Source organism: Protopterus annectens, chromosome 3.part1 (genome assembly GCF_019279795.1).
Source record: "Protopterus annectens isolate FY-2018-M chromosome 3.part1, PAN1.0, whole genome shotgun sequence".
Taxonomy (NCBI): Eukaryota; Metazoa; Chordata; order Ceratodontiformes; family Protopteridae; genus Protopterus; species Protopterus annectens.
The window spans coordinates 1,368,642,586-1,368,669,020 of NC_056732.1; the positions used below are offsets into that span (position 1 = coordinate 1,368,642,586).

General features: G+C 37.3%; 1 protein-coding gene across 9 annotated transcripts in view; it reads right to left on the reverse strand.

Annotated features, from left to right (window-relative positions):
- The window catches only part of LOC122798462 (uncharacterized protein DDB_G0290685-like), a 416,297-nt gene that overhangs the window by 104,100 nt on the left and 285,762 nt on the right, over window positions 1-26,435 (reverse strand). For 8 of the 9 annotated variants that reach the window (XM_044067407.1, XM_044067410.1, XM_044067408.1 and 5 more), the window contains one exon: window positions 2,555-2,743. In XM_044067407.1, coding sequence (XP_043923342.1) covers window positions 2,555-2,743 — 189 coding nt within the window. The remainder of the gene's footprint in view (window positions 1-2,554; window positions 2,744-26,435) is intronic. The other variant, XM_044067411.1, reaches the window with a different exon arrangement.

Consider the following 26,435-nt stretch of genomic DNA (forward strand, 5'->3'; position numbering starts at 1 on the left):
GTCTTTCAAGCCTAACATGCATGTCCTCCCCGCAGTCCAATGGCATTCGAAAGACATGTGTAGAATGGGGGTGCCTTCGTTGAAGGTTGGGCATTGAGCTGGCACCTCGGTACCCATAAAAAATCTACTGCTAATCATTAGTGGGCCGGAGTTCTGCTGTGGTGACCCCTAACCGGGAAAAGCCAAAAGAAGAAGAAGAAAAAGATTCAAATGGCATTAAAAGAGATGGCCACAAACAAACATCACAGGATGTCATTGCAAAAAATAAAATGACACTTTTGGCAAACACAACAAAAAAGGAAAGCGAAGTAACCTTAGTGTGTAGTCATTGGAGAGGTATTACCACAATAAATGCTCTGTCATATTGTATTGCATGAGCCTGATTCAGAAAGGTTACAGTAGAGTGAACTGGAGTTCAGAGACAGCCCTATCATGGTGCAGCACTACGGTGGGATGTCTCCGTGGCTCTTCAGGGGGAGCAGTCTATGCCTATACTCTGTGTGCTCTCACCAGAGAAATGTCCCCTGTAAGACAGTTACACAGCCATTTGAATGAATTATTCAGCTGCATAAGGTACATTTGCTGCCCATGTTAATAAATATGGCTCATGTTCACCTTATTGTGTTAGAGGTAAGTGCTGAGGGATTTAGCAGTGTTGAGCTGATTGTAAACAATGTATCTATACAGAATCTGAAGATATAGTGATCCTACTGTCCAATAAATTCAGCTCAAAACCATCTCTTCTCTTCATCTTTCCCATAAGATACACCTTATATATCACACAAGATCAAGTTGAAAAAACACAATCAAAAGCTAAAAGTACTACATTGATGGGTCCTTGCAGTATCCCTGGATGCATCTTAAATAGCATGAAGCATGATTTAGCCACAACCCTACTAACATTGTTCAGGTTCAGCCTCCATACAGGTTTTGTACAAAGCAAATAAAGAACAAGTACAGTCATTTCTCTGCATATTGCAGGACTTTCCACAGACCCAGGCAATTACAGACCCATATGTCTGACCAGCCTCATATGCAAAGACATGGAAATACTTATCATGGAACTGATAATTTAAGACATAGGGAACGTCCAAACACTGGAACTATGTTGGTTTGCATAGGTCAAACAGGCCACGCTAACTCAATCTAATGGTCATTTTTAAATAATCACAAAATAAATGGGTGTATGTAAAATGATGCATACCACATACCGTATCCTTTCCAAAGCTTTTTTCATAATCCCACAATGGCACATAGTAGAAAAGCTACGTAAACTAGCAATATGTACCTTTTATCATCTGCTTGATTGCCATCTGGCTCACACACAGGACACAGGTGAGCAAAATAGGGGAAGCTGTCTCCACAAAGAGACTAGTCACCAGAGGAGTTCCCCAGGTTTCAGTTCAGGGTCTCCTCCTGTTTGGCAGTTACTGCTCTGAAGTAAAAGCCAATGCCAAAAGGCTCTAGCTGGCTATGTGTGCAAATAAATGCAAGCTAGCAGCAGTCATTGAACCATCAAATGACTTAACCATCCTGTAGTAAGGTTTGTGCTAAAACAAATAACTGGTGCAAGAATCATAGACTGAAACTAAATGCCAAAAATGCATTACTGTAGCTTTTTGAAAATCATCTATCACTGGGAACTATCACATTGATAATACATCCCTAAGAGTTCACCCAGTTGCTCAGGGTACTGGAACTTATGTGGACAGTGACCTAACTTTTAAATAAAGTGTCCAATGACATAAAAACCCTTCTACAATGTGAGGTTTATAAACAAAGGGATTATGTCTAAATCTAGAGATGTCATTGTCCCCCTTTACTCTTCTCTCATTTGGCCAGTCATTGAGTATAATGTAGTCCAGACATACACAACAAGTGGAATGCCCACAGAGATACTTTACTAAAAGGTTACAAGGTCTAGACAATATATCCTACATGAAATTCCTCAAGTCCCGGTCACTATACTCTGTATCCTAAAGACTGCTAAGTGGCGACCTGTGTCTGACAAACAAGGCATATTCTGTCCCAGTACCGATGGACCTTCTGCACATCAGCAAGTCAAATGGCTTCAGCAATACTCACTCCAGGGATCTAACCCTCTTCTGCAACATCAATAGAATGCTCTGGAACAGAGTCCTTATCCATATAAAACAAATATAATCCCTGTCCATTTTCGAGCATAACCTAGATCTATGGATGGGTAATAGAAAATTTACTCAGGACTGCCCCTTATACTACTAATGGACAGATGCAGATCCTAAATGCCTTATCTCCCACGAGTCTGCTCAAATTATCCACAGTATCATCACAGTTATTCTCACTAGGATGAATATATCAATATCATCCATGGAATAGGTGAGGCTAATCTAACACCAAACAGGATAGGTTAATTCAAGACCAAAAGAAAAACTGACTAGATTTAAAATGTCAGCTATTCTGATACTTACCTATGAACCTATAAAAACATCACAGTCTGCAATTCAGGTGATAGTCTATGATTATCAAGAAATAAGTATATGAAATTAAAAAAAAGTCATTGTTATTTTTTTACCTTCATTCTGCTGTTTATTTTCATCAGCTTGATCTTCTCCGATATCATTTGCGTTATCTGAGTTTTGCTCATTGTTCTGATCACTTTGAAGCGTTGATATATTCGTATCATCTTGTTCTTCTTCATTTGATTCAATTGCATTTTCTTCTTGATGTGATATATCAGTATCATCATCATCATTTTCATTTCCTTTAATCATTTTAAGATAAAACAATGAAAGAAATATAAATAAACTAGAGTCAGTAAATGGCAAACAAAACATCTGTGGCTAGCAAACATATTTAAAGTCGCTAAAATATTTTTCACTGAGGCAGAAATCATTTCAGAATAATATTTATATTTATACAGAAGTAGCAATTAACCTTCTAAACCTAACAGTTATTGACTAATTCTGCATTTAATGTTTTAATTGATTTGCCATTGATAAGAAAACAAAGTCTGAACTCGCATCAGAATCTGACATTTCCTAGCTATGCCCCTATTCAAAGTTTCAGTTGTCCACAATAAATGACAGCTACTACAAGAAGTTCAGGAGGATAAGTTCATTCATAATGGAAATTTCATAGGCATTACCTGGATTTTTAATGGTGTTTTTTCATTCTTACAAATGTAGTTCAGATTCTAGTTTGGTTGTCTTTTTAATAAATATATTTAAGTAGTTTGTAGTTTTTTTCTTTCTTTTTTTTTCTTACCCCACAAAACCTCCTAGTCATTATTACCTCTGATACACTTAAATGTAACCTTCTTAAAGCCCAAATACCTCCTAGACAAAGTATACATAACAAATACCCCAGTAGCCCTGAATAGGGTCTATATTTTAAAGTCAAACAACCAAAATGTCAACTTACCTTTCATCGAATCCTAAATGTCGAAGCTGCACTTTTATCGAACGGCCAAATCATTGATTTCTTTCCAAGAGAAAGAAATCGGTTGGCCGTTCAGTTACATCTGCCCTTTTCCCCACTGTAGTGCGATCTTGGAGTTAGTATATTTTGTTGGGGGGTGTGGGGTCACAGCCACCCAGATTGGGGGTGTGAGAGATGAAGCCCCCCACTAAATAGTGTTTATTTTAATGCCGTGTCCATTGCTGGCCTACTGATTTCATTCCGTTGGAAAGAAATCAATGATTTGAAGTTTCGATGAAGTACAGCTTTGACATTTAGGTGTCGATTAAAGATAAGTTGACATTTTGGTTGTTTGTCTTTATAATATAGATCCCCCCGAATACACTCATTCAAAGCAACACCCACATCAACACATACAGCCACATCTCATGGAGTATCTACTTCTAAATCCATAAGACAAGCCACCGCACAATCCAATATTCTGGTCATTGGAGACCTTATTATAAGACACGCTGATGTCCCTCTCATCAGGCTGAGTAAGGAAAAAGTCATGGTCAGTTACTTATCAGAATCTGGGATCCACCATATTACGCATGCACTCACATCACTGGACACAAGTACCAGTATGATTCTGTCATAGTCCTTGTGGGTGTTAATGACCTGAGACTTACCTCCCTAGACTATATGATGAGAGATATGATGGAGCTCTCAGAATATGTGTTCCAGGCTGGTATGAGCCTAGCACTGAGCAGCATTTTACCTTCTCCAAGGATGATGCCACAATATGAAAAAAAGATGACTGACTTTAATAATTGTCTTAGTTGTTCATGACATTCTAAGGGGGTACAACATTTCTCAGTATGGAAGGAGATGGTTAATAGACCACACTGTTTTGCCAGGTGTGGTCTGCACCTCTTCTCTAGGCTTTCAAATATTAGCTAAAACATTGCCTTCCCCTTAGTGTCTTTTTAGGTAATGCCAAACTGAAGGTACTTCAACATAGCAAATCAAAACCAAGGAAATCTAAAAGTATTACTGCTCAGTGCTAGGAGTCTAAACAAAAAACTCCACTCCCACAAGCTCTCTTCACCCTAGAGAATGCTGACATCTGTGTGGTCATTGAGGAATGGTTTAAAACTGTGGATAGCACACTGGCACTACAAAGTTATAATGCCTTCTACATACTTAGACCAGCTATTACACAGACAGGGACAAAGGGTGGAGGTGTCTTTATTTACATCAGAAATAAATATACCTCAAGGCTAGCAAAACATGGCAATGTACTTGAGATACTCCATGTTCATATCACCATAGGCAAAAATCCCATACCACGTCCTTGCAAGCTATAGAACCCCTTCTATTACTCAGGAAACCCATACCATGTATTTAAACTTATTGGGAGCACTCACCATCCAACCCAATACCATATTCATGGGCAACTTTAATTACCCCACTATTAACTGGGAATTCTATACAACACCAAATGTACATGCACAGAGATTCCTGGATTTTTTAAACACAAACTCCCTGGATTAGATTGTCAGTATACTAACCAGGAGTGCAACCATACTGGATCTCGTCCTCACTAATATGGAAGAGTGCTGCATGCCTCCTAGTGTAATGTCTTCCCAGTAAGTTCAGACCAAAAAATGATCTCCTTTGAAGAAAAAAGCTAACTTCCTGCTATTAAGTGATAACTTGGCAAACTTTCAAACCCCATAAACCCTCAGAACACTGCTGCCTATGCAAAATTGTTCACAGAAACCTAGACAGGCATGTTAATAGCTGCATAGAGACAGCTGTACCCACCAGGAAGAAGTACACAAGTAACCCAATAAATAAGCCACACTGGTGGAATTACAAAATCAATAGGCTGTATAACAAAAGGAAGAAAATCATGGCAAAAATAAGGAGGTGCAGCACCCAGCAGGATAACACTCTCGTCATTCTAAACAAATCAGAGGACAGATAACGTCTACCAAAGCCAATTCTGAGGTAAATTTGGGCACCCAGGACAAGAACAACCACAAGACATTCTTTAGCTATGTCCACAGTCTCAAAGGTAATACACAGTTGTGTGCAGAGCTTGTTATAAATGGAGCCACCTATACTGTGCCAGGAAATATAGCAAAACTAGTGGCCAACAAATTCAGCACCAATTTTACCCCCTCTCTCCACCTCATAACTCTATCTGCTATCACTAGGGAAAAGGACCTAAATGAAATCCATAAGGCCAACAACACTGCATCAATGGGCCCAGACAATATCCCAGGATGCCTTCTAACTAACTAACTAACTAACTAACTAACTAACTAACTAACTAACTAAATAATAAATGGCATGAAATGTGAACTATCAGGCGTTTGGAATTGATATTTAACTATAGCCTCCAAACAGGCTTTGTGCCTCATGACTGGAGAAATGGAACAGTCATCTCTCTGCACAAAGGTGGGTCATCTACAGATCTTGGATGCTACCAACCCATAAGTCTCACTAGTCTTATATGCAAAGCCATAGAAAAAATGATCATGGAAATGATCAGTAATGATATAGTAACCCAACAGACACAGGACCCAACCAATTTGCTTCGTCAAGGGCAGTTCATGCCTACTCAACCTGGTGGACTTCTTTGAGAAGGTCACCAAAGCAATGGATGATAGCAAAATGGTTCACACTGCCTACCTTGACCTGGCCAACACATTTGACACAATACGCTACTTGGGCATTGTTGACAAATTGTCACCCGGTAGATAGCCAACTGGCTCACAGACAGAACCCAGGAGGTTAGAATTGGGGATACCACCTCTACAAAGAGAAAAGTCTCCTTTTTGGCGTTTACTTCTCTGAAGTCAAGGCCAATGTTAATGGTCTGTGGCTGAAGAAATTTGCAGATGATTGCAAATTAGGAGCTGTCATTGAATCCCACACCAGCACAAATGTTCTCCAGGAAGGCACAGAGAAACAACTGGTGTCAGAGTCATGGACTAAAACTAAATGTCAAGAAATTCATAATACTATCCTTTGGAAAGTCATCCACCCCTGGCAACTATCATATCGACAGCATACAATTTAGAGCAGGCACAGTAGTCAGGGACTTAGGGGCACACATGGACTGTAATCTAGCCTTTGAGCATCACGTGTTTACAGTAGGGACGAAATCATTCTATGTTGCGCAACTTATAAAACAAAGGTATGACATCTAAGTCCAAGGAAATCATTGTTCCACTGTACATTGAATTCATTAGACCTATAACAGAGTGCAATGCCCCCTTTGGTATGTAGCTAACCATGAATATCCAACAACTGGAATGTCCACAGAGATTCCTCACTAAAAGAATACAGGACATAAGTAAAATATCCTATGCAGACTAACACTATCCCTGTATTCTGTCTCCTACAGGCTGTTGTGTCTGTATATAGGTTCATAGGTTCATAGGTAGGTACTAGGCTATTGGCCCTAGGGCCTATATAAGCCTAGACAAAAAGGTATGCTGGCTTTCACCACTTAAGAAAATTATTTCCCTGTGCCCCTGTCTAGCAGAGCCACAGAAGTGATCCCCGGGGTGAATTTCCTATCTCCCATCCAGTCATCACAATTTTTCTTGAAGAGTGCTAATGAGGAGCTTTGTTTGATATAGATAGGTAGTTTGTTCCAGAGTATGGGAAGTCTCTGGGACAGGAATCTATCCCCCCAGCATGTTCTGTTTATTGTGGTGGCATGGTTTAGGTCCCCAGAGAGTGCAGCTCGAAGGGATTGGGATTTCTTTAAGTGGAGCATGTCCAACAGCTCTGGGTTTGACATAGCTTTGCATGTTAGGCAGAGATCGCCTCTGAGTAGGCGATATGCGACGCAGTAAAGCTGGAGTTTTTTGAGACGGTCTGCGTAGGGCATCTGTTTGAGGCCATTGATCCTCTTCGTGAGGTATTTCTGTGGACTTTCCAGTTGTTGTAGATATCTTGTGAGGTACCTGCCAAAAGGGGCATTGTACTCTATAATGGGTCTAATGAGTGATGAGTAGAGGGGAACAATGACCTCTTTTTTCCTGGATGAGAAACCTTTTGTGATGAGGCGTGCCACGTAGAAGGATTTCCAGACTACTGTGGTGATGTGATTATCAAAGGAAAGACTACTGTCCACCTGTGTCCCAAGGTCTCTTATCACACTTTTGGTGTTAAGTAGACTACCACCTATGTCGTAGTCCATGGGTACAGAGTTTTTACCAAAAGGGATGACAATGCACTTTTTGGCATTGAGCTTGAGGCCATGGCTTTGACACGAGGCATCTGTCTCAGTGAGGCTCTTTTGTAGGATGTCCACATCATTAGGAGTTTTGACTATGGCTTCTAGTTTGCAGTCATCTGCGAACTTTGTTAGCCATAGGCCTTCTGTGTTAGCCTGTACTTCAGAGAAGTAGATACCAAACTGGAGAGGACCCAGGACTGATCCCTGTGGTGCTCCACTTGTCACTGGTCTGAAGTCGGATTTGGAGTCTGCTACTTTCACAGTGTGGGGTTCTGTCTGTAAACTAGTTGGCAACTCATCTTGTGGTATAGGGATTTATACCTAGTTTAGTGAGTTTATCTATAATTCCAGAGTGGGGGCCTTGGCAAGATCTAGATAGGCTGTGTGATCCACCTTACCCTCGTCTATGGCTTTGGTGACTGCTTCAAAGAAGTCCATCAGGTTTAGGAGACATGATCTGCCTTTTACAAACCTGAACTGGGTTGGGTCCAGAGTTTGGAGATTACCAATGTCTTTGTTTATAAGTTCCATGATGATACGTTCCATGGCCTAACAGTCCAGGCTCGTTAGGCTAATGGGGCAGTAGTTCCTGGGGTCCGTGGTGGCTCCCCCTTTGTGGAGTGGGATAACCATCGCTGTGCCCCGTTCAGTGGGCACATAGCCTGAGGTGAGGCTATTGAACATGGTACTTTGGTGGGGTGACTGTGCATTCTGTAGTTCATGTAGAACGTAGCCTGGGATTTTGTCAGGTCCCATGGATATTTTGTTCTTAGCTTTGGAGAGTGTGGTTTTTACCTGTGTAGCCATGATTACAGAAACTTTGCATTCTTCCAGTATAGAGATGGGCCTTTTAGGGGTTGAGAGGGGGGTAAAGTTAACACTGAACCTATTTCCCAGGATGTTGGCAATATCAGTTGGTTCTGTATATTTAGTGCCATTGTGCTGTAACTCAGAGCAGATCTGAGCATTGCCATTGAGATTCTTGACATAGCTATAGAATGCTTTGTGGATGTCTTAAGAATCAGTGGTGATTTTGTTTTAGTAACTACTTTTGGAGGATTTTATGAGGGATCTCAGCTTCTTACTGAGCTGACCAGGGAGTTTCTCCAATCATGGGATTTTACTCTTTTTTTGCAACAGTTTCATTCTTCTGTTGTAGAGTTTGTTTATGGTAGGGGACCACCAGATTGGTTTCCTTTTTTAGGAGGATATCATCTTGGTTCTGTTAGGGATAGCATGATCCATGCACTCATGTAAGTGCTTATAAAGTGCATTTGTGTAGGATTCAGCAATCATACCTCTATTGTCCGTCTGCATGGGTGTTATGAAGTTTTCCACTTCTGTCTTAAGAAGATTGAAGTTGGCTTTGGAGAAAATTTTTACGGTGGTTTCCCTAATGTGGGCTGGGGCTGGGATGTGGATGTCTAGGGTGATTAGCTTGTGGTCGGATCCGACCAACAAGGAATTGACCTCTGTTGTGGAACATTGGTCACCCATGTTGGTAATGACCAGGTCTAGGATATTGCTGCCCCTGGTGGGAGTGTGGATAAGTTGTTCCAAGGCAGTGGGATTTATGAATTCCAGTAAACGTTGAGCAACAGAGTTGGTACATGAGTAGTTTTTCCAATTAATGGTGGGGTAGTTGAAATCGTCCATTATTAGGGTGTTAGGTTGTACTCTAATATTTTCCAGTGTGTCAAGAAATGAGGAGTGGGAATCCTGGGGCATTGTGGGGGATCTGTAGCAAGCTACAATCTGGATTGCAGTCTTGCCTAGAGTTAGTTGCACTTGGATAATCTTGGATGCATTATGCTGAGCAACTAGCATGGAGGTGTGGATATCCTTAATCAATAAGGACACGCCTCCACCTTTAGTGTTTTGATCCAGGTTAGTTGGTCGAAAGGTGTGGTATGAATTATAGCCTGGTAATGCAGGGGTGCTCTCTGGAGACTTGAACCAGGTCTCTGTCACTGCACAGATGTCGATGTTCTCCATTTTAAGGCGAGCCTCGAGTGAGTGCATTTTGAGGTTTAGAGTTCTAGCATTGAGTAGCATTACCCTCAGAGTTTGCTTGCTTGTACCTGTTACGGTGGTGAATTTGTCATTTGAACCTTGCCTAAAAAAGGCACTATATGGGTGGTAAGAGCCTTAGCCAGTATCCGGAATCCCAAGGGCAACAGATGCAGGCCATCTCTGGCAAAGCATTGTGGTCTGTCGATCGTGTCATCCCAGGCAGACAGATACTGGATCCCCTTAGAATGACACCAGAAGCTTAGCCAATTGTTGAAGTCACTCTTTTTGTCCTTGTACTGTGGCATAATTCTGGGTGAAGGCAGGATGCTACTCAGGGCTAGGATCATACCTGCCTGGGCTACAAGATCGGGGAGAGCTCCTCCAATTCTTTTTTCATGTAGTCCAGGGAGGTATGTCTCAGGTCATTCACAACAACATGGACAATGACAGGGTGATATTTGTACCTGTCAAGGAGTGACTTGAGTGCATGCATTATGTGCCGGATCCTGGCACCCGACAAGCAGCTGACAGTAACTTTCCCCTTGTTTAGCCTGGTGAGTAGAACATCAGTGTGCCTGACTATAGAGTCACCTATGACTAGAGTGTCGGGTACATTGTTATGCCTTATGGCTGTGGTTGAGTGGCACACTGAGTTAGTGGTTTTTGTGTCATTTGAGTTGTGTTGGGGGGGGTGGATGTTTCTTTCTTTTCTGCTTTGGAGATCTCTGTTGCTTGGGTAGATTTTTATTGAGAGCCTCCATGAATGTAGGTGTGTGTGTTTTGTTTCTATGTTTGTGTTTTGGTGGTGAAGGTTTTGAGGGACTATGTGATGAGTATGGTGTGGTGCAAGTGTTTACCTTCTCATCTTGACTGTCTAATCCAGTCTTGGGTGAAGAGCGCTTTGCTTCCAGTTTGGCTATATAAGTGCATCTCCCACAGGGTGTAGTGTTGGGTGGTAGGAGGAAAGGTTTGTCTGTGTACATGAGGCAATATCTGCATTCCCCAAGATGCCCATGTTCATCAGGTAGACAGGAGAAAACAGTGGGAGCTCACCCTTAGATATGCCTGGAGAGGTGCTTATTTATTAAGTACTAAAAACTGTTTTCTTCTAGACGAGTGAGGAAAGTTGAGTGCTGTAGTTATTTGTAGCTTATCTAGTGCTTGCAACAAGTTCTGAACAAGTGCTGAGCTCAAAGAAACAGATTTAAGTGCTAAAAGTAAAAAACTGGCTAGTTCTAAGGGAACATTTGAAGAGCAGACTTTATGGCACCAGGAATAGTTTAACCCTAGCTAAGTGGTGTTGCATAAAGTACATTTTTTTTTTCCTTTGATAAGCTACCTAGTGCTTATCACTCTGACTGATAAGCTAGAAGGCTTCCCTCCAACACAGAAAGGCTTGGGGTTCAGAAGCTTGCAAACATTCCTGGATACAGCAAATCTCTATCTGGACTAGACTACTTACAGGAAAGGCAGGAAAAGAGCTTGGAATTTTTTTTTTTGTTGAGAGAAGATCTATGTCTGGCATACAGGGCATTGTCAGACCCCACTTTGATGGACTCCCTGCATATCCACAAAACAAACAGTATCAGTGTAACCCATTCTAAAGACTTAAACCTTGCCAGCGATACAAATAGGACCTGTTGGAGAGACAGGTATATACCCCAGAGACTACCACATCTCTTGAACATACTCACCATCCATGTGAAGCAGAGTTACTCCCTAACTCAATTCAAGTGTAACTTGGACAATTGGATGAGGAACAAGAAATTCATCCCTGGCTTGGTGCCTATGTCGCTAATGGACACAGGCAACAACCTGTAAATGGGTCATCTCCCAAGCCTCTTCTTACACTTATCAAGGGTACCAGAACTTGTCAAAGATTTGGGATGCATGGCTAGGCCTAAAAATGCCATTGTAGTCATTAGCCTAGTAAACACCAATGAACCTATGAAAAATATAAATAAATGGAAGACATTCTTGATGCTTTCACAGGAAACAAATAAAGATATCGCTATTTACAAACACCAGGCCAACAGTTTGGGAATAATGCATTACCATATCAACTGGAAGGGAACACCGTGTGTCATAAGCTTATTGGGAGCATACTATATCTATGGCAACTCGAACCTTTAATGCAGATTGCAATTCATGCCAGTTGCCTTGTTTATTACAGGAAACTACTTTATATAATAGAATAATTATTTATATAGTACTTGGCATCTCTGCTGTGTAGTTTGTACTGTAATGAACACTGCAGTTCAGAAATTATTCTATTTAGTGTCATTGATTCTTAATTTTCATGTTATATATATTGTTGGTATATCTCCTTGTTACATATTAAATCATTTCCATCATTGTAGCACTGGTGGTTTGTGCTCTTAACTTCCAAGGACTGCATCCTGAGCTTTTTGATAAAATCAAGTTGTCCTCACCTTTTAAACTAATGCTCTTGTATTCAGACCCATAAGGTTTAATAAAGAAATGTAAATGGCAAACTGTTCTTTACAATGGTAGTGCTCATTAGATTCTAAATATTAAACTTGATTTTTAAGTCATATTATACAATAACTGGCCAATAATATTCAAATGATTAAATTCAAAAAAGAAGACAAACCACACTGGCAACTGCTTTAGTAAATTAGCGCTTTCGTTTACTGGCAAATTGTAAACTTCTTCAGATAAAATAGCGATCTTAGCACATTGCTTAAATAGTGAACATATTCTGATGTCATAAATTGCTTAATTAATTAATTACTAAATCAAACAGCAATTTTTAAAGAGAAAATGTTCTTATAGGACCAAAATATTAAGTATTAAGTATTTACTACATAAATATTAAAAAATGTTTATACAAAATAACAAATAATTAAATGTATACATACATTGATAGTATAAAAAACATGGTAGTAATAACTACCTATATAATGCTTTTAGTTTAAGCAAACTTTTGAGATCATTTCATTCATGAATGTTGTTCTTGGTGCAAGTATATCAAGACTGTTAGCTCTATTACAATACGAAAACACAGGATTTATATTAACAACAAGTTCAACTGTAATTCTAAGGGGGTTATTTATTTAGGAATATGTGCCCTATGTACATCATTTTACGTGGGCAAAACTGATAGAAGTTTTAAACACCGTGTGCATGAACATATTTATGCCATTAATAAGCAGAATTCCTGTAATGCTTTGGCTAGGCACGTTATACAGAACCCCGGCCATAATTTTCAATTTGTCATCATTGATTGTATTCATGATACAGGGCGGGGGGGTCCATCCAGCCTGAAATTGGAGGAGAAAGAAATTTTATGGCAGCTTAAGCTTGATGCAAATTCACCACCAGGGCTGAATGAAATGATCTCAATTAAAAGTTTGCTTAAACTAAAAGCATTATATAGGTAGTTATTACTACCATGTTTTTTATACTATCAATGTATGTATACATTTAATTATTTATTATTTTGCATAAACATTTTTTAATATTTATGTAGTAAATACTTAATACTTAATATTTTGGTCCTATAAGAACATTTTCTCTTTAAAAAATGCTGTTTGATTTAGTAATTAATTAATTAAGCAATTTATGACATCAGAATATGTTCACTATTTAAGCAATGTGCTAAGATCGCTATTTTATCTGAAGAAGTTTACAATTTGCCAGTAAACGAAAGCGCTAATTTACTAAAGCAGTTGCCAGTGTAGTTTGTCTTCTTTTTTGAATTTTATCAGTGTGTGATTTTCTTTTGTGGAGTTGTTTCATGGAAGACATATCCAGCACTGCTTCTCAGCTGCTGTTTGAAGATTTTCCTGCTTTGGGACCATCATTTGCCATTGGCGTTTCTGCATCAAACTGTGAGCCTATGGAGGGAACACAAACACCTACTAGCCCTGTTGATGGGAGTAGAACTGCTCAAGGTGTGAGTGCAAGTTCAGGGACTGAAGTAAATATGGTCATCTCGAACCCTGGACCCTCCAGTGAGATTTCTGCAATGGGCAAACTAACAGCCCTCTTAGAACTTTTGACACAACGTGTTGACAAACTAGCTCACCAAGTCGCGGTGAGTCTCTCTTATAGTGACGTCAGCATCAGCTCTTCGCAAGCGCCTAACAGCTCTTTGCGAGCGTTTAACAGAACTGTACACCCTGAGGGTAATGGAGCCTCCACGAGTGGTAACAACTGTGACTTAATGTGAGCTTTGAACAACGAGGCTCGCGTTTTACAAGGAAATGGTTCTTCTAACCTTCCTTTTGGTCAAACTACTGACAATGGCGTGACGATAAGGAGATTGGAGAACCCTGTACAAACTAACCAAACAGGGTTGAACATGGGAGCCAGCAGCGCTAACAGTGGAAATACATTTCGTAACGCCTCACCTCGCTCTGCTGTAAGTACTGTTCATAATTTACCCAGTCTTGATGACTGGCTTAAAGAACCTGAAAATTTCATCAATGTGCAGCATAATACCTTGAACAATAGAAGAAATGCTCGAGTTGCTTCTGATAACAACACTGCAGATATTTGTAGTAATTTAAAACTTTATGATGTTAAGTTATTTAAGTATAAAAAACTACAGATTGAAGTGCAATATTTAGTTGAATGTACTAGGAGAAAACAGATACCGAAGGGGCTTCGACAATGGAAATACCCTATGGGTGTTGTTATTAATTCAACATTTTACAAAACTTTAATCTGTATGTTTGATAGGCACAGCATTGAATATATTGAATGTTTTATTATTCATTACAATGAACAAATTGATATTCTGAAAAATGAACTTTCAGAACTTGATAACATCATAAGAAATGATCCTGATTTTTCTAGGTATAGATTTGATTTTCAAAGAATATTTTCAAGTATGGAAAATGTTTTGGGGAAACTGCAAGAGAACAAGAGAAAGAAATTAAAAAGGGACCAGGATGCTTATGAGAAAGGTTCCCCCTATCCACCACCACCATCTGTAGGGAATAATAAGTTACAATCTAATACCAACCAGGGTAGCGTCACATTTTGTGATAAGACAAGTAGGGATGATAGTAATAATCCAGTTCAAAATGATAACCCTACACCAGGCATTAGGAGAAGTGAACGCATTGCTAGTAAATCTAGAAAGACATCTTCTAATAATCAATATAATGATAATGATGACTTCCTTGAAGAGGGGAGGGTTTTCAGGTATCTTCGAGGACGATTCAAAATCCACAACAATACCAGAACAGGAAACAGGGGCAATGGAAGAAGAGGAAGAACAACAGGAGGAAACGTTAGGTCCTGAATTGCTTTTGGGAATTAACAGGATACCTTCTGTTTTATTTAATTCCACAGGTAATCTTAAAATTTTCAATTACTCTTCTTTTACACCTGGAATAGAGTTAACAGATGTCTTGGCTAAAGGCTTAACATTTGTTCCTTCTACCCGTTTTAAGGCGGAAAGAGCCCTAGTGGATTTAAAAATCTTTACCAGGAAGTTAAACTTGAATTCATTGTTTAACAACCAGTGTCCTACAAATCCTCCCACTGATTTGAGGTTAGCAAGTGTTTATAACCTCATTTTGCACCCCACTCTGGCGTTATTTGAGAAAATTTGCGAAAATGACATCAGGAATTTAGCTGAAGCCTCTTTCAAACATAATGATGCAAACCTAACCAGAGAAGAAAGGGATGCCCTGGAGTGTTTGAAGTTTACTGATGTTAGAATAATGAAACCAGACAAAAGTGGAGGGTTGGTGTTTATGGATAAAGTGGATTATTTAAACAGTATGAGTGAATTATTGGGGACTGATTCCTATTCAGAAGTATCTTTGAATGAAATGAATGGTGCAATACGTAAAGTCTCTGGATTCATCAGAGACCTATTCATTGATGGCCGTATCGACATGGATACTTTTCTTTTCCCATGACTCCATGCTTGTTCGGACTACCTAAAATCCACAAAAATATCCAAAAACCTCCCTTTGACCTATTATTGATGGCCGTCAATCAATTACCTTTGGCTGTGCGAAATTTATTGATAATAGGTTACAAAGAGCTTTGAAAAGCGAGCACCAAGTCTGTAAAGATTCCTGGGCTTTTTTGAAAGCTGTTAATAGGATACCTTTTGATAATGGCAATAATTTTCTAACTATTGATGTCTGTGATTTGTACACATGTATACCCCACGACATCGGATGTGATTGGGTTAGAGGATTTTTATTGCATAAACAAGTGGACCATCAGGAAATAGAAAACATCATATACTTATTGGATGTAGTATTGGAAAATAATTATTTTCTCTTCAACAACAAAATTTATTTACAGAAATCTGGTGTAGCGATGGGTTCTCCATGTGGGGCAACTTTCGGCAATGTAGTAATGGCCTATTGGGAGAACAAATTCCTATTTACTGACCCTGTTTTCATTCAAAATGCAATCTGGTACACCAGATATTTGGATGATATTTTCATCTTGTGGAGGGGGGATAAAACTTCAGCCGGGTCTCTAATTGAATCTATTGTTGCCAAGACTAATTTCCTAAAATTCACCTGGGAATTTAGTTATGAGAACATCTCTTTTCTGGATGTCTCTTTGAGGAAGGATTTGTGTTCTAATTATATGAAGTCCAGTATATTTAGGAAATCAACATACTCAAATTCCTTCCTTCATTTTTCAAGTTGCCACCCTTACCATCAGAAGAGAGGTATAATAAAGGGGCAACTTGTAAGGGCATCCAGAATGACCAGCTTGGATTCTGAATTCCATGAGGAATGTCAAATTCTAAAGGGGATGTTCAGTAAAAGAGGGTATCCAGAAAATTTACTGAATGGATTAATACAGGAAGTCACCATGAAAAGATATAAGGGTGACTTCTCCCCCCTTTTAGTTACTGATAAACCAAATTTGGGTGTAGAATTTAGTAGTAATGAACATTCAGGTTTCGACTTGTGCACCTTGAGTACAATACATAATGAAAAAGAAAAAAGAACTGAGCCTGAATGTGTACTTTCTAACTTTGTTACTACCTTCTTTCAAGATGTGGGAAGTCTGAAACACATCTTTAAGAAAAATTGGGCCTTCTAGATTAATGATGTAGACATCAATAAAATTATTGCACCAGAGCCTAAATTCACTTATAGACGGGGTTTAAACTTAAAAGAGATCTTAGAACAAGGAAGTACTTACATCTATAAACCCCATTGTGGAATGTACAAGTGTGAATGTTGTTCTTGGTGCAAGTATATCAAGACTGTTAGCTCTATTACAATACGAAAGCACAGGATTTATATTAACAACAAGTTCAACTGTAATTCTAAGGGGGTTATTTATTTAGGAATATGTGCCCTATGTACATCATTTTACGTGGGCAAAACTGATAGAAGTTTTAAACACCGTGTGCATGAACATATTTATTCCATTAATAAGCAGAATTCCTGTAATGCTTTGGCTAGGCACGTTATACAGAACCCCGGCCATAATTTTCAATTTGTCATCATTGATTGTATTCATGATACAGGGCGGGGGGGTCCATCCAGCCTGAAATTGGAGGAGAAAGAAATTTTATGGCAGCTTAAGCTTGATGCAAATTCACCACCAGGGCTGAATGAAATGATCTCAATTAAAAGTTTGCTTAAACTAAAAGCATTATATAGGTAGTTATTACTACCATTTTTTATACTATCAATGTATGTATACATTTAATTATTTGTTATTTTGTATAAACATTTTTTAATATTTATGTAGTAAATACTTAATACTTAATATTTTGGTCCTATAAGAACATTTTCTCTTTAAAAATTGCTGTTTGATTTAGTAATTAATTAATTAAGCAATTTATGACATCAGAATATGTTCACTATTTAAGCAATGTGCTAAGATTGCTATTTTATCTGAAGAAGTTTACAATTTGCCAGTAAACGAAAGCGCTAATTTACTAAAGCAGTTGCCAGTGTGGTTTGTCTTCTTTTTTGAATTTTATCAGTGTGTGATTTTCTTTTGTGGAATATTCAAATGATTGGTCAACCCAACCAGCATGCCCGCTGTAAATCCGAGAATATACCAATGGAAAATGTCCATTAATATATCCCATAAAATTTTTACTTTTCTTTCTTTTTTTAATAAATTTACAAAACTGAAGACTTCAAACAAACGAGGGAGATGGTGGAGAGAAAAATAAGAGAATAATCAGGTACGTTCTGCAAAACTAAAGAAATGTCCCTAATTATCCTTTTATTTTATCTGTCCCATCTCTCCTGAATGTTAAAAGTCTCCTGGTTTCTTTTTACTTAATAAATTAAAAAAAAAAACAGAAGGGCACCAAGAAGGCATTATACAAAGACATTATTTAAGAAAAGTAAGTATTTATTTTCTTAAATAATGTCATTGTATAATGGCAATAACAAACTCTGTGGTATGGTATATTGAAGATTTATCGATGGTTGGCTTTACCCTCATGATTAAACCACAGCAACCATGGGTAAATATTCAATATACCACACCAATGACATCGGTTATTGCTATAATAAACACTAAATATTAATCTTGTAGTATTTTATAAACAACTTACAATATCTTAGTAACTACTCTGTCTACACCCATACATCAGCATTTTCTTTGCCAATCTACAGGCTTTCAGTTGTGTCTGTGTTACTTGATGGTAACATATTTAAGAAAAATATGAATATTACGACAATATAAATAAATAGTATAAAACCAACAATTACAATCTTTTTTAGCAACACTAGACTGAGATTACATATCAGTATAGCTGTGTTGCTAGCCTTGTAAGCTTTATTATGGATGCTTGTTATACTAGATGTATGTATAATTTGACATTTTTAATATACCCTTATAAACAGGTTGCTTTTGCCTGATTGCCAAGATAATGGCTAAAAAGAGTTCTAGTACCAGTTTACTTAGCTGGTTAACAAATATTAAATCAATGTCTGTGACCATTTTCACATGTGGCCTAGGAGATAGAAACGTACTTGTCAGGCGACTCTGTGGCACACAGAAGTGATGAGCTGATTATGACCAAGGCCATCAGAGGTCAGTTAGCAGCTTGTACAGTGGAAGAGCCAGAGTAGGGAGAATAGAGTGTGTCCTGGAGGGAGGGAGGTGGTTCTGGCTTGATGCTTGGGTGGCACCTAGAATGGCTGCAGGTGTTGTACCTATGGAGCATGAGACTGTCAATCTAGTATATGCCCTCATTTTTTTACTGCATTGGCTGGAGAGGTATGCATGCAGAAGCAGGACTTACTGGAGCTCAAAGGAGTAATCTAATGGAGAGGGGACACCAAGACAGCAGAAGGTAAGCTACTTCGTTGGACATAAAAGCTGAAATGTTCCATTTCATTTGACCCTGCCCATATGGGGGGAGCGAGTGGGCTGACTAAGTACTCCAGGCTGGTTCTACCTAGTGTGAAGCACTAATTCTTAATGGAACAAATAGGCAAATTGGGTAAGGCATTGCAGTCATCAGGGATGAATAGTGGAAGAGCAAAAACAAAGGTATTTCTGAGGGGAGGGGTAACTTTTTATTATAACACCCAAAAATTGTGACCATAGTAGGCTATGACTCAATAAAATCCTCACCACTCATGCTAATTTACCCAATGCAGTTTGCAAAAGTTCTTTTTTCTCCTCTCTCCAGTTAGTCCTCTTTTATTATTTTTGTGACCTTCTTCTTGTCTAACTTTAACCCCTTCTTCTACCACTAAGAGAATAACTGAAAAAAAAAAAAAAAAAATTCTCATGCTAAACTGCTATCTGTGTTTTACTAGTTCTTTTGCAGGACTAGTTCTTTAGCATGACTTTATGACTATTGTTTTTATGATGTGTGTAAAATTATGCTGCTTAAATTACTTATACTATTATTTCTCCTCCCTTGTTTGTACAATACTATGATATTTATCTGTAACCAATCTCAATCTGGTATGTATGTAACTCATTTTTTGATGTTGGAGCTTTTCTCCCCGGGCCTCCGCTAAAAATGGACATGTATCCAGTTGGATTTTTCCCGGTAAACAAAATGTAAAATAAAAATAAAAATAAAATAAATGAATGTAACAGTGAGAAAATGTGATTCAGGGACAGGTATGGCCACAATGAGAAAGAATGCTTTATTGTCTCTTTACTGTCTCTCTGAATTGAATATTAGCACTGTCATGCCAAATTGGACCTAAGAGGTCCCTGCATCTTGTTAGCAGAGGTATCCTAAATTCACAAACATACGTGCATTTAGACATCCATGTACACACACACACACACACACACACACACACACACACACACACACACACACACACATTCATGTAGTCTCATTTATCCCTCTATAGACATGCACGCACATCAACACACATACATACACTGACAACCCTCTAGCCTTCATTTAGTTTACCTGCACCATGGTCTGGTCACATTTTTCTTCTAGAGTAAAATTTAATTCATCCAAATAATTCTCTGAAATCATAGGCCAAGGAAATCAGAAGCCGAGGACATTTCTACAGGACAGCACATGGCTAAGTAGCATTAGCCACTCTCATGGACTGTTGCATTGCCATGTAGCTTCATTACTGAGATCATTCTCCATGCCAGGTCCCCCTTGAGAGAAAAACCTCAAAGGCAGAGTGGTGTCCAAATTCAAAATGCTTAGGACAATGTGGAAACCTTTCAACCATTGCTCTGTCAAATTTTATATTAAAAGATAACTTTATCCAAATTTCAATAATTTTCATAACAAAATCCATTTTTACCTTCAACATAACCACAAGGGTATAACATAAAAAGTTAAATTTAAATAGTACTGCCATTAATTTATGTTTGAAACTATTTTTTATAAACCAGTAAGACATGACAATTCCTTCCAGGCTTGTCATATCTTCTGTGACATCAAACAAGCTAGAAGGGAGTTTTATAACCTTTATATATTAGTGTAATTGTATCGGTCACTGATTTCAGATACAAGTTCATAAAGGATTGCAAACCTCTGAAGTCAGCCTTTTATGAGTGTATACTATCAGTGACACATAACTGACTTGGAAAGTTCTAAATCTAACAGAGCACACCCATCATGATAGTCTTTCAGTCCTAACATTCAAATGGAATTAAAAGAGATGGCCATAAACAAAAATCACAGAATGTCACTGCAAAAAATAAAATTATACTTTTGGCGAACACACACAAAAAAAAGGAAAGCGAAGTAACCTTGGTGTGTAGTCAATGGAGAGGTATTACCACAATAAATGCTCTGTCATATTGTACTGCATGAGCCTGATTCAGAAAGGTTACAGTAGACTGAACTGGAGATCAGAGACAGCCCTATCATGGTGCAGCACTAAGGTGGGATATCTCTGTGGCTCTTCAGGGGGAGCAGTCTATGCCTATACTCCATGTGCTCTCACCAGAGAAACGTCCCCTGTAAGACAGTTACACAGCCATTTGAATGAATCACTTGACTGCATAAGGTACATTGGCTGCCCATGTTAATAAACATGGCTCATGCTCACCTTATTGTGTTAGAGGTAAGTGTTGAGGGGTTTAGCAGACAGGTAGTGTTGAGGTATATATAGTTGTCTGTGGTGGCATGTGTGAGTGTATGTAGAGGTATGAGTGATGGAAGCTTTGTGTATCTGTGTGTGTGTGTGTGTGTGTGTGTGTGTGTGTGTGTGTGTGTGTGTGTGTGTGTGTGTGTGTGTGTGTGTGTGTGTGTGTGTGTGTGTGTGTGTGTGTGTGTGTGTGTGTGTGTGTGTGTGGGTATGCATGCATATACATAGGTGAATGGCTGGCTGTGTCCATGCGTGTGAACAGGTAGAGATGGGGAGATGCTTCTGGGCAAAGGTAGGTGGAACACTACATGACACCATGAAAAATTTTTGAAGTATCACTTGGACTCACATGAAAGATCCATAGAGTAAACAAACCTGTCATCACAATGTTCTTTACAAACATTAAGAAGAATTAAACTCTAATATGTCATTAATGACTGACTTTAATCATCTGTTCGTGGGTTACTGAAAAATACAAGGATACATTAAGGCCTTTCTGTTAACTCAGGGACAAGTAAAAGGTATATTGACATGTGTGTGTGTGTGTGTGTGTGTGTGTGTGTGTGTGTGTGTGTGTGTGTGTGTGTGGGTGCACGCGCATGTTTGTAGGTGTGTGTGTGTGTGTGTGTGTGTGTGTGTGTGTGTGTGTGTGTGTGTGTGTGTGTGTGTGTGTGTGTTTTAATGCGTGAATGTGTGTGAAAAATGAATGAGCTAAGGTACCTGTGCCAGTGAGATGCATGGGCCACCAAAGTTTGCTACCACAGAAAAGTGCTGATTTGCGCTCACAGCAGTTGTAGGCCATTTTTGAGATATGCAAATTAGCTAATAATGAGGTCTTTACCCTTTGCAGCTAACTTGTTTCTGAATCATAACTCTCAACTGTCCAGATTTACACAGACTATCCAGATTTCTTGCATCTTATTTTTGTTGTGTTCCTCATAACATTTGTGTTTTTCTGGCAAATAACAGAGGAATAAAGCCACTAAATAATGACATACATTTTGGTTTCAGACTTTATATCCTTCAGAAAATGAATGGTAAGGGGGGCGTGGCCAAGGATGAACACAGGATAGCAGCAGATTTCTTCAGCTCCACCAATTTCATTACACTGACAGGAATTAATTACTTAAAAAATTAATTTTTGAAGTAATTTTCTTTCTAAATATGTTTGTTTTATATAGTTCTTGATCTATATCTAAAAAAGAAAGGAAATTTTAACAATATTCCTGTCAGAAATCACATTGGAAATTTTCCTGTCAGTTTATCAGTCTGAAATGAGTTCCAGTAAGACAAATTCTCAAGACTCCAGCATCAAGAAAGAACTTCAGTCTCTGATAACTATAATCTAGCAACTTACTGCTAAGATGGATCAAATGGATACTAAAATTGATACCTTCATAGAAAAAACTACAAAACAAATAGACTTGTTACATATAGACCTGCAACAACAAAAGATCCAGATGACAGGCATAGAAGAAGCTGTGAATGACATGGAAAATAGAATCCAAGAAGAGGAAATCAACATTGAGTTTTTGCTGAAACAAAATACACATTTACAAACAAAGCTGGATGACTTGGAAAATAGATCTAGGCGCAATAACATTAGGATTTTTGGACTGCCAGAAAATATTGAAGGTAACAATATTACTTCTTTTTTAACAACATGGCTCCCTAAAACTTTAGACTTACCAGAAGCATTCTCTTTTGGTATCGAAAGAGAACATAGATCTATAGCTAATACTAACTCTATCAAAAACTATCCTAGATCAGTTATAATTAGATTTCTATCATCTTTTGATAAAGAGATGGTTCTTAAATCTGCTTAGGCTAAAGCTCCTGTTAAGATTAATGAGACAACTGTGCATTTTGACAATGACTATTCTTCCTTGGTAATAGCTAAAAGAAAAGTTTTTCTGCCACTAATAAGGGAGCTTAAAAAAGCACAGTTTAAAACATACCTTCTGTTTCCTGCCAAGCTAAAAATCTTCCTTCCTGATGGTCCTAAAATTTTTGATGACCTAGACTCTGCTTTACTGTTTATCAAAAAAAATAAGATTTTGGATAAAATAGAGGAAATGGAATGGGCTAGTCCTTCATTAAAGAGACTGGCAACTGAAACTTTGTGGAAGACTTCAGAGAAGAAGAAGAGACTAAAGAACAAATGATTTGTTCTATGTTTTTTTTCTTTTTTTCTCTCATTATTTTACTTCATTATTAATCTTTTTAAATATAGTTCCTGCATTTCCAGAAAGCCACAAATGTTCTGAAAAGATTTAATCAAAGTTATTCTCTGTGTGCAAAGAAATGTTTTGTTTCATAACCAGTCAAAATATCTGAGGAACTAATAACAAGCTATTATTCAATTTGTTTCTCTTTCTGAAAAAGAGAAGTAAGGTCAGTAATTTGATACATTTTTTTTTTTTTTCTCCTTTTCTTCTTTTCTTTGTTTAAACAATGACATTCTATTTAGATTATGTAGTGGGTAAAGGGTGGGGGAGGGCAGGGAGAGAAGAGTAATGAAAATATGATAAATGGAATAATAACATATTTATTCCTTGTAAAAGTTTATATGTTCTTCAAATGCTATTCCTAATTATACTTTCTTGATTATACTGCTTATGCTTGTTTGTAAATAATCTGTCATGCTTTAACTAATAATAATTAGAACTAAATAATAGTAAATAATATGTTTTATTTTTAACTCTATTAATATAAACAGTAAGTAATATTTCATTGTATATACTTCTTATAGCTTTCTCTTACATTTTTTTATTTCTGCTTTACACTCTTTTATTTTCTACTCTCTTTTTCTTTTCTTTATTCTTTCTCTTTATTTTTTTTCTCATATTAATATATAGAAATGCTTTTGATCATATAGACACAGTAAATAATAAGATTTGCATAAAAATTGAGTTGGGAAAAAATATTGAGTTTTATTACTTATTAATAACTTTGGGCTTAATTTCACTTACATAGAGGCTGTAATAACCTGTAAAATACATCGCGAAGGTTTTGTCATGTTTAGATGCATTTACATTGCTAAATGAATGTTTGTCACTAGTTTTTAACAAGTTTCCCACCAAAATGTTAAGGGAGACAATCTGGGATGTGGGCTACCTCATGAACAGTGTCCTTGAGCTGTTTCAAAAGCTTCAACTCTCAGAATTCTCACAGAGAAGCTGAAAGCAGTCAATCTGACCTTTGACCCAGATATCACACTGACACATCACAGATTCAGGAAGAACACTCTACCAGGAAGTAGAACTGATGCAAATGTGACTATGTGAAGGAAAATGAACTCTTTGACATTTAAATGTGAGTTATTTTATATAATTACTTAAATATCTATGTTATAATTCATAAAATATGTCAGTTATAATGATTTTAAATGATGCAGTTTCTTGTAGTAAGTAAATGTCTTATTTTAGAAGGCATAGAAAATGAAACATTTATTCAAGTGTTTTTGAAAATCTACTTGGCTGCAGCATACTAATCTGTGTTAAAAACTTATGTTCCAAACATATACATTACTATAACTCATTTAACTCATCTGATTGACAAGCATACATAACTTTATAACTCTATACTGGAAGAAATTGTCATGTGATATATTTTAAAGCAGTAGTATAGACATACAAAATACAGATTTTTTTTTTACAATAATGCAAGTGTTTCTGAGAATTTGCATAACTATGCAGTATGATTTATAACAATTTCTATAAATATAATATTTTATTCTATTGACAATAATGAGTATGAGTAAAATGCTCATATACAAGCAATTCAAGGTTTTTTTTTTGGAAGCTTTTGACTGCATTTACATGACAGAAAATAGATGCATCTTAATATATGTAATGTCTGAACCAAATTAGCCAAAGTTTTTGATTTAAATGAATGTTAGAACTTATTTTTACATACCTTGAATAAATTAATATGTAAATATGCCTTCCCTTTTTTTTTTTTTCTCTCTGTCTTTCACTCTCTCTCCCTTTTTCACGTCTTTTATTTCTCTCTCTCCTCTTGGTTCCTAATATCAAGTTTATTTGAATGCTATTTGAATACAAGTGTATTATATTACATAGATGTATATAGTAGTATGAATAGTTTTTAAAAAAAAAAAGTTTATTTTAGTTTATATGATGCTGTTTTATCAAATGTGTAGTCTTGTCTTGCTAGATAATTGAACTGAAAGCTGTTAATTTAAGTTAAACATAACCGGTATTAAATTGATAAGGTGGTAGCTGAGGTACTGCTGCTTAGGGTAGGGGGTTAACTTGAGTGGTAAATACTACTCTAAGTTGGAGTTTTTAACTCCAGGCTGGATGCAAGGTTTAATCCTTACATTATTTTCACTTGTTCATTGTTATATGTATATAGTTTTGACATCCACAATATATTTTGTACACTCATTGTCACTACAAACAAAATTGAATCCTATACAAAATCCCATAAGAGATTCAATAAATACAGCTATATTTAAAGGTACACCTAAAGGAGGAGATGTAACATTACTTATGTTATTTGTTATTTTGATCATAAGATTCTTAAGTTTTAAAAATGCCAAATGACATCTTTAAAAGGAATTTCTTTAAACATTAATGGATTGAATAATCCGTGTAAAAGGGCAAGCCTAATAAGATACATTAATTTACATATGGCCAACTTAGTCTTCCTGCAAGAAACCCATCTCTTGAAAAAAGATATTGATAAACTAGCCACAAACAAATATGCAGTATTGGTTAGTTCAGAGCACACTCAGAAAAAAAGAGGAGTGGCTATTTTATGGAATAAAAGTATGCCCATTCCTAAAACCATTAAGTCTTATCAGGATGACAAAGGAATGTTTTGTATGGTTACAATACAAATTAATGGGAAGACTTACACTTTAATTAATGTTTATTGGATACCTGGAATTGGTATTAATACAGTGAAACAGCATCTTGATAAGATCATATCATTCTCTATAGGAGATATTATTTTAGCTGGTGACTTTAATTGTATACTACATGAAAGTGATACTACCACTATAGGAAAAAGAAGAATTACATCTAATGCAAAACATTTAAATGATTTTGCTAATTCTTATCATTTGAATGATATTAATAATCAGATAGATTCAAAATCATTACCATACACCTTTTTTTCTAACAGATACAAAACTTATTCAAAAATAGATAGGGTCTTTATTTCTAACCAGATGGTAACAGATTTAATTAATTCCAAAATCATTTCATGTCCTATATCTGATCATAATTCAATTG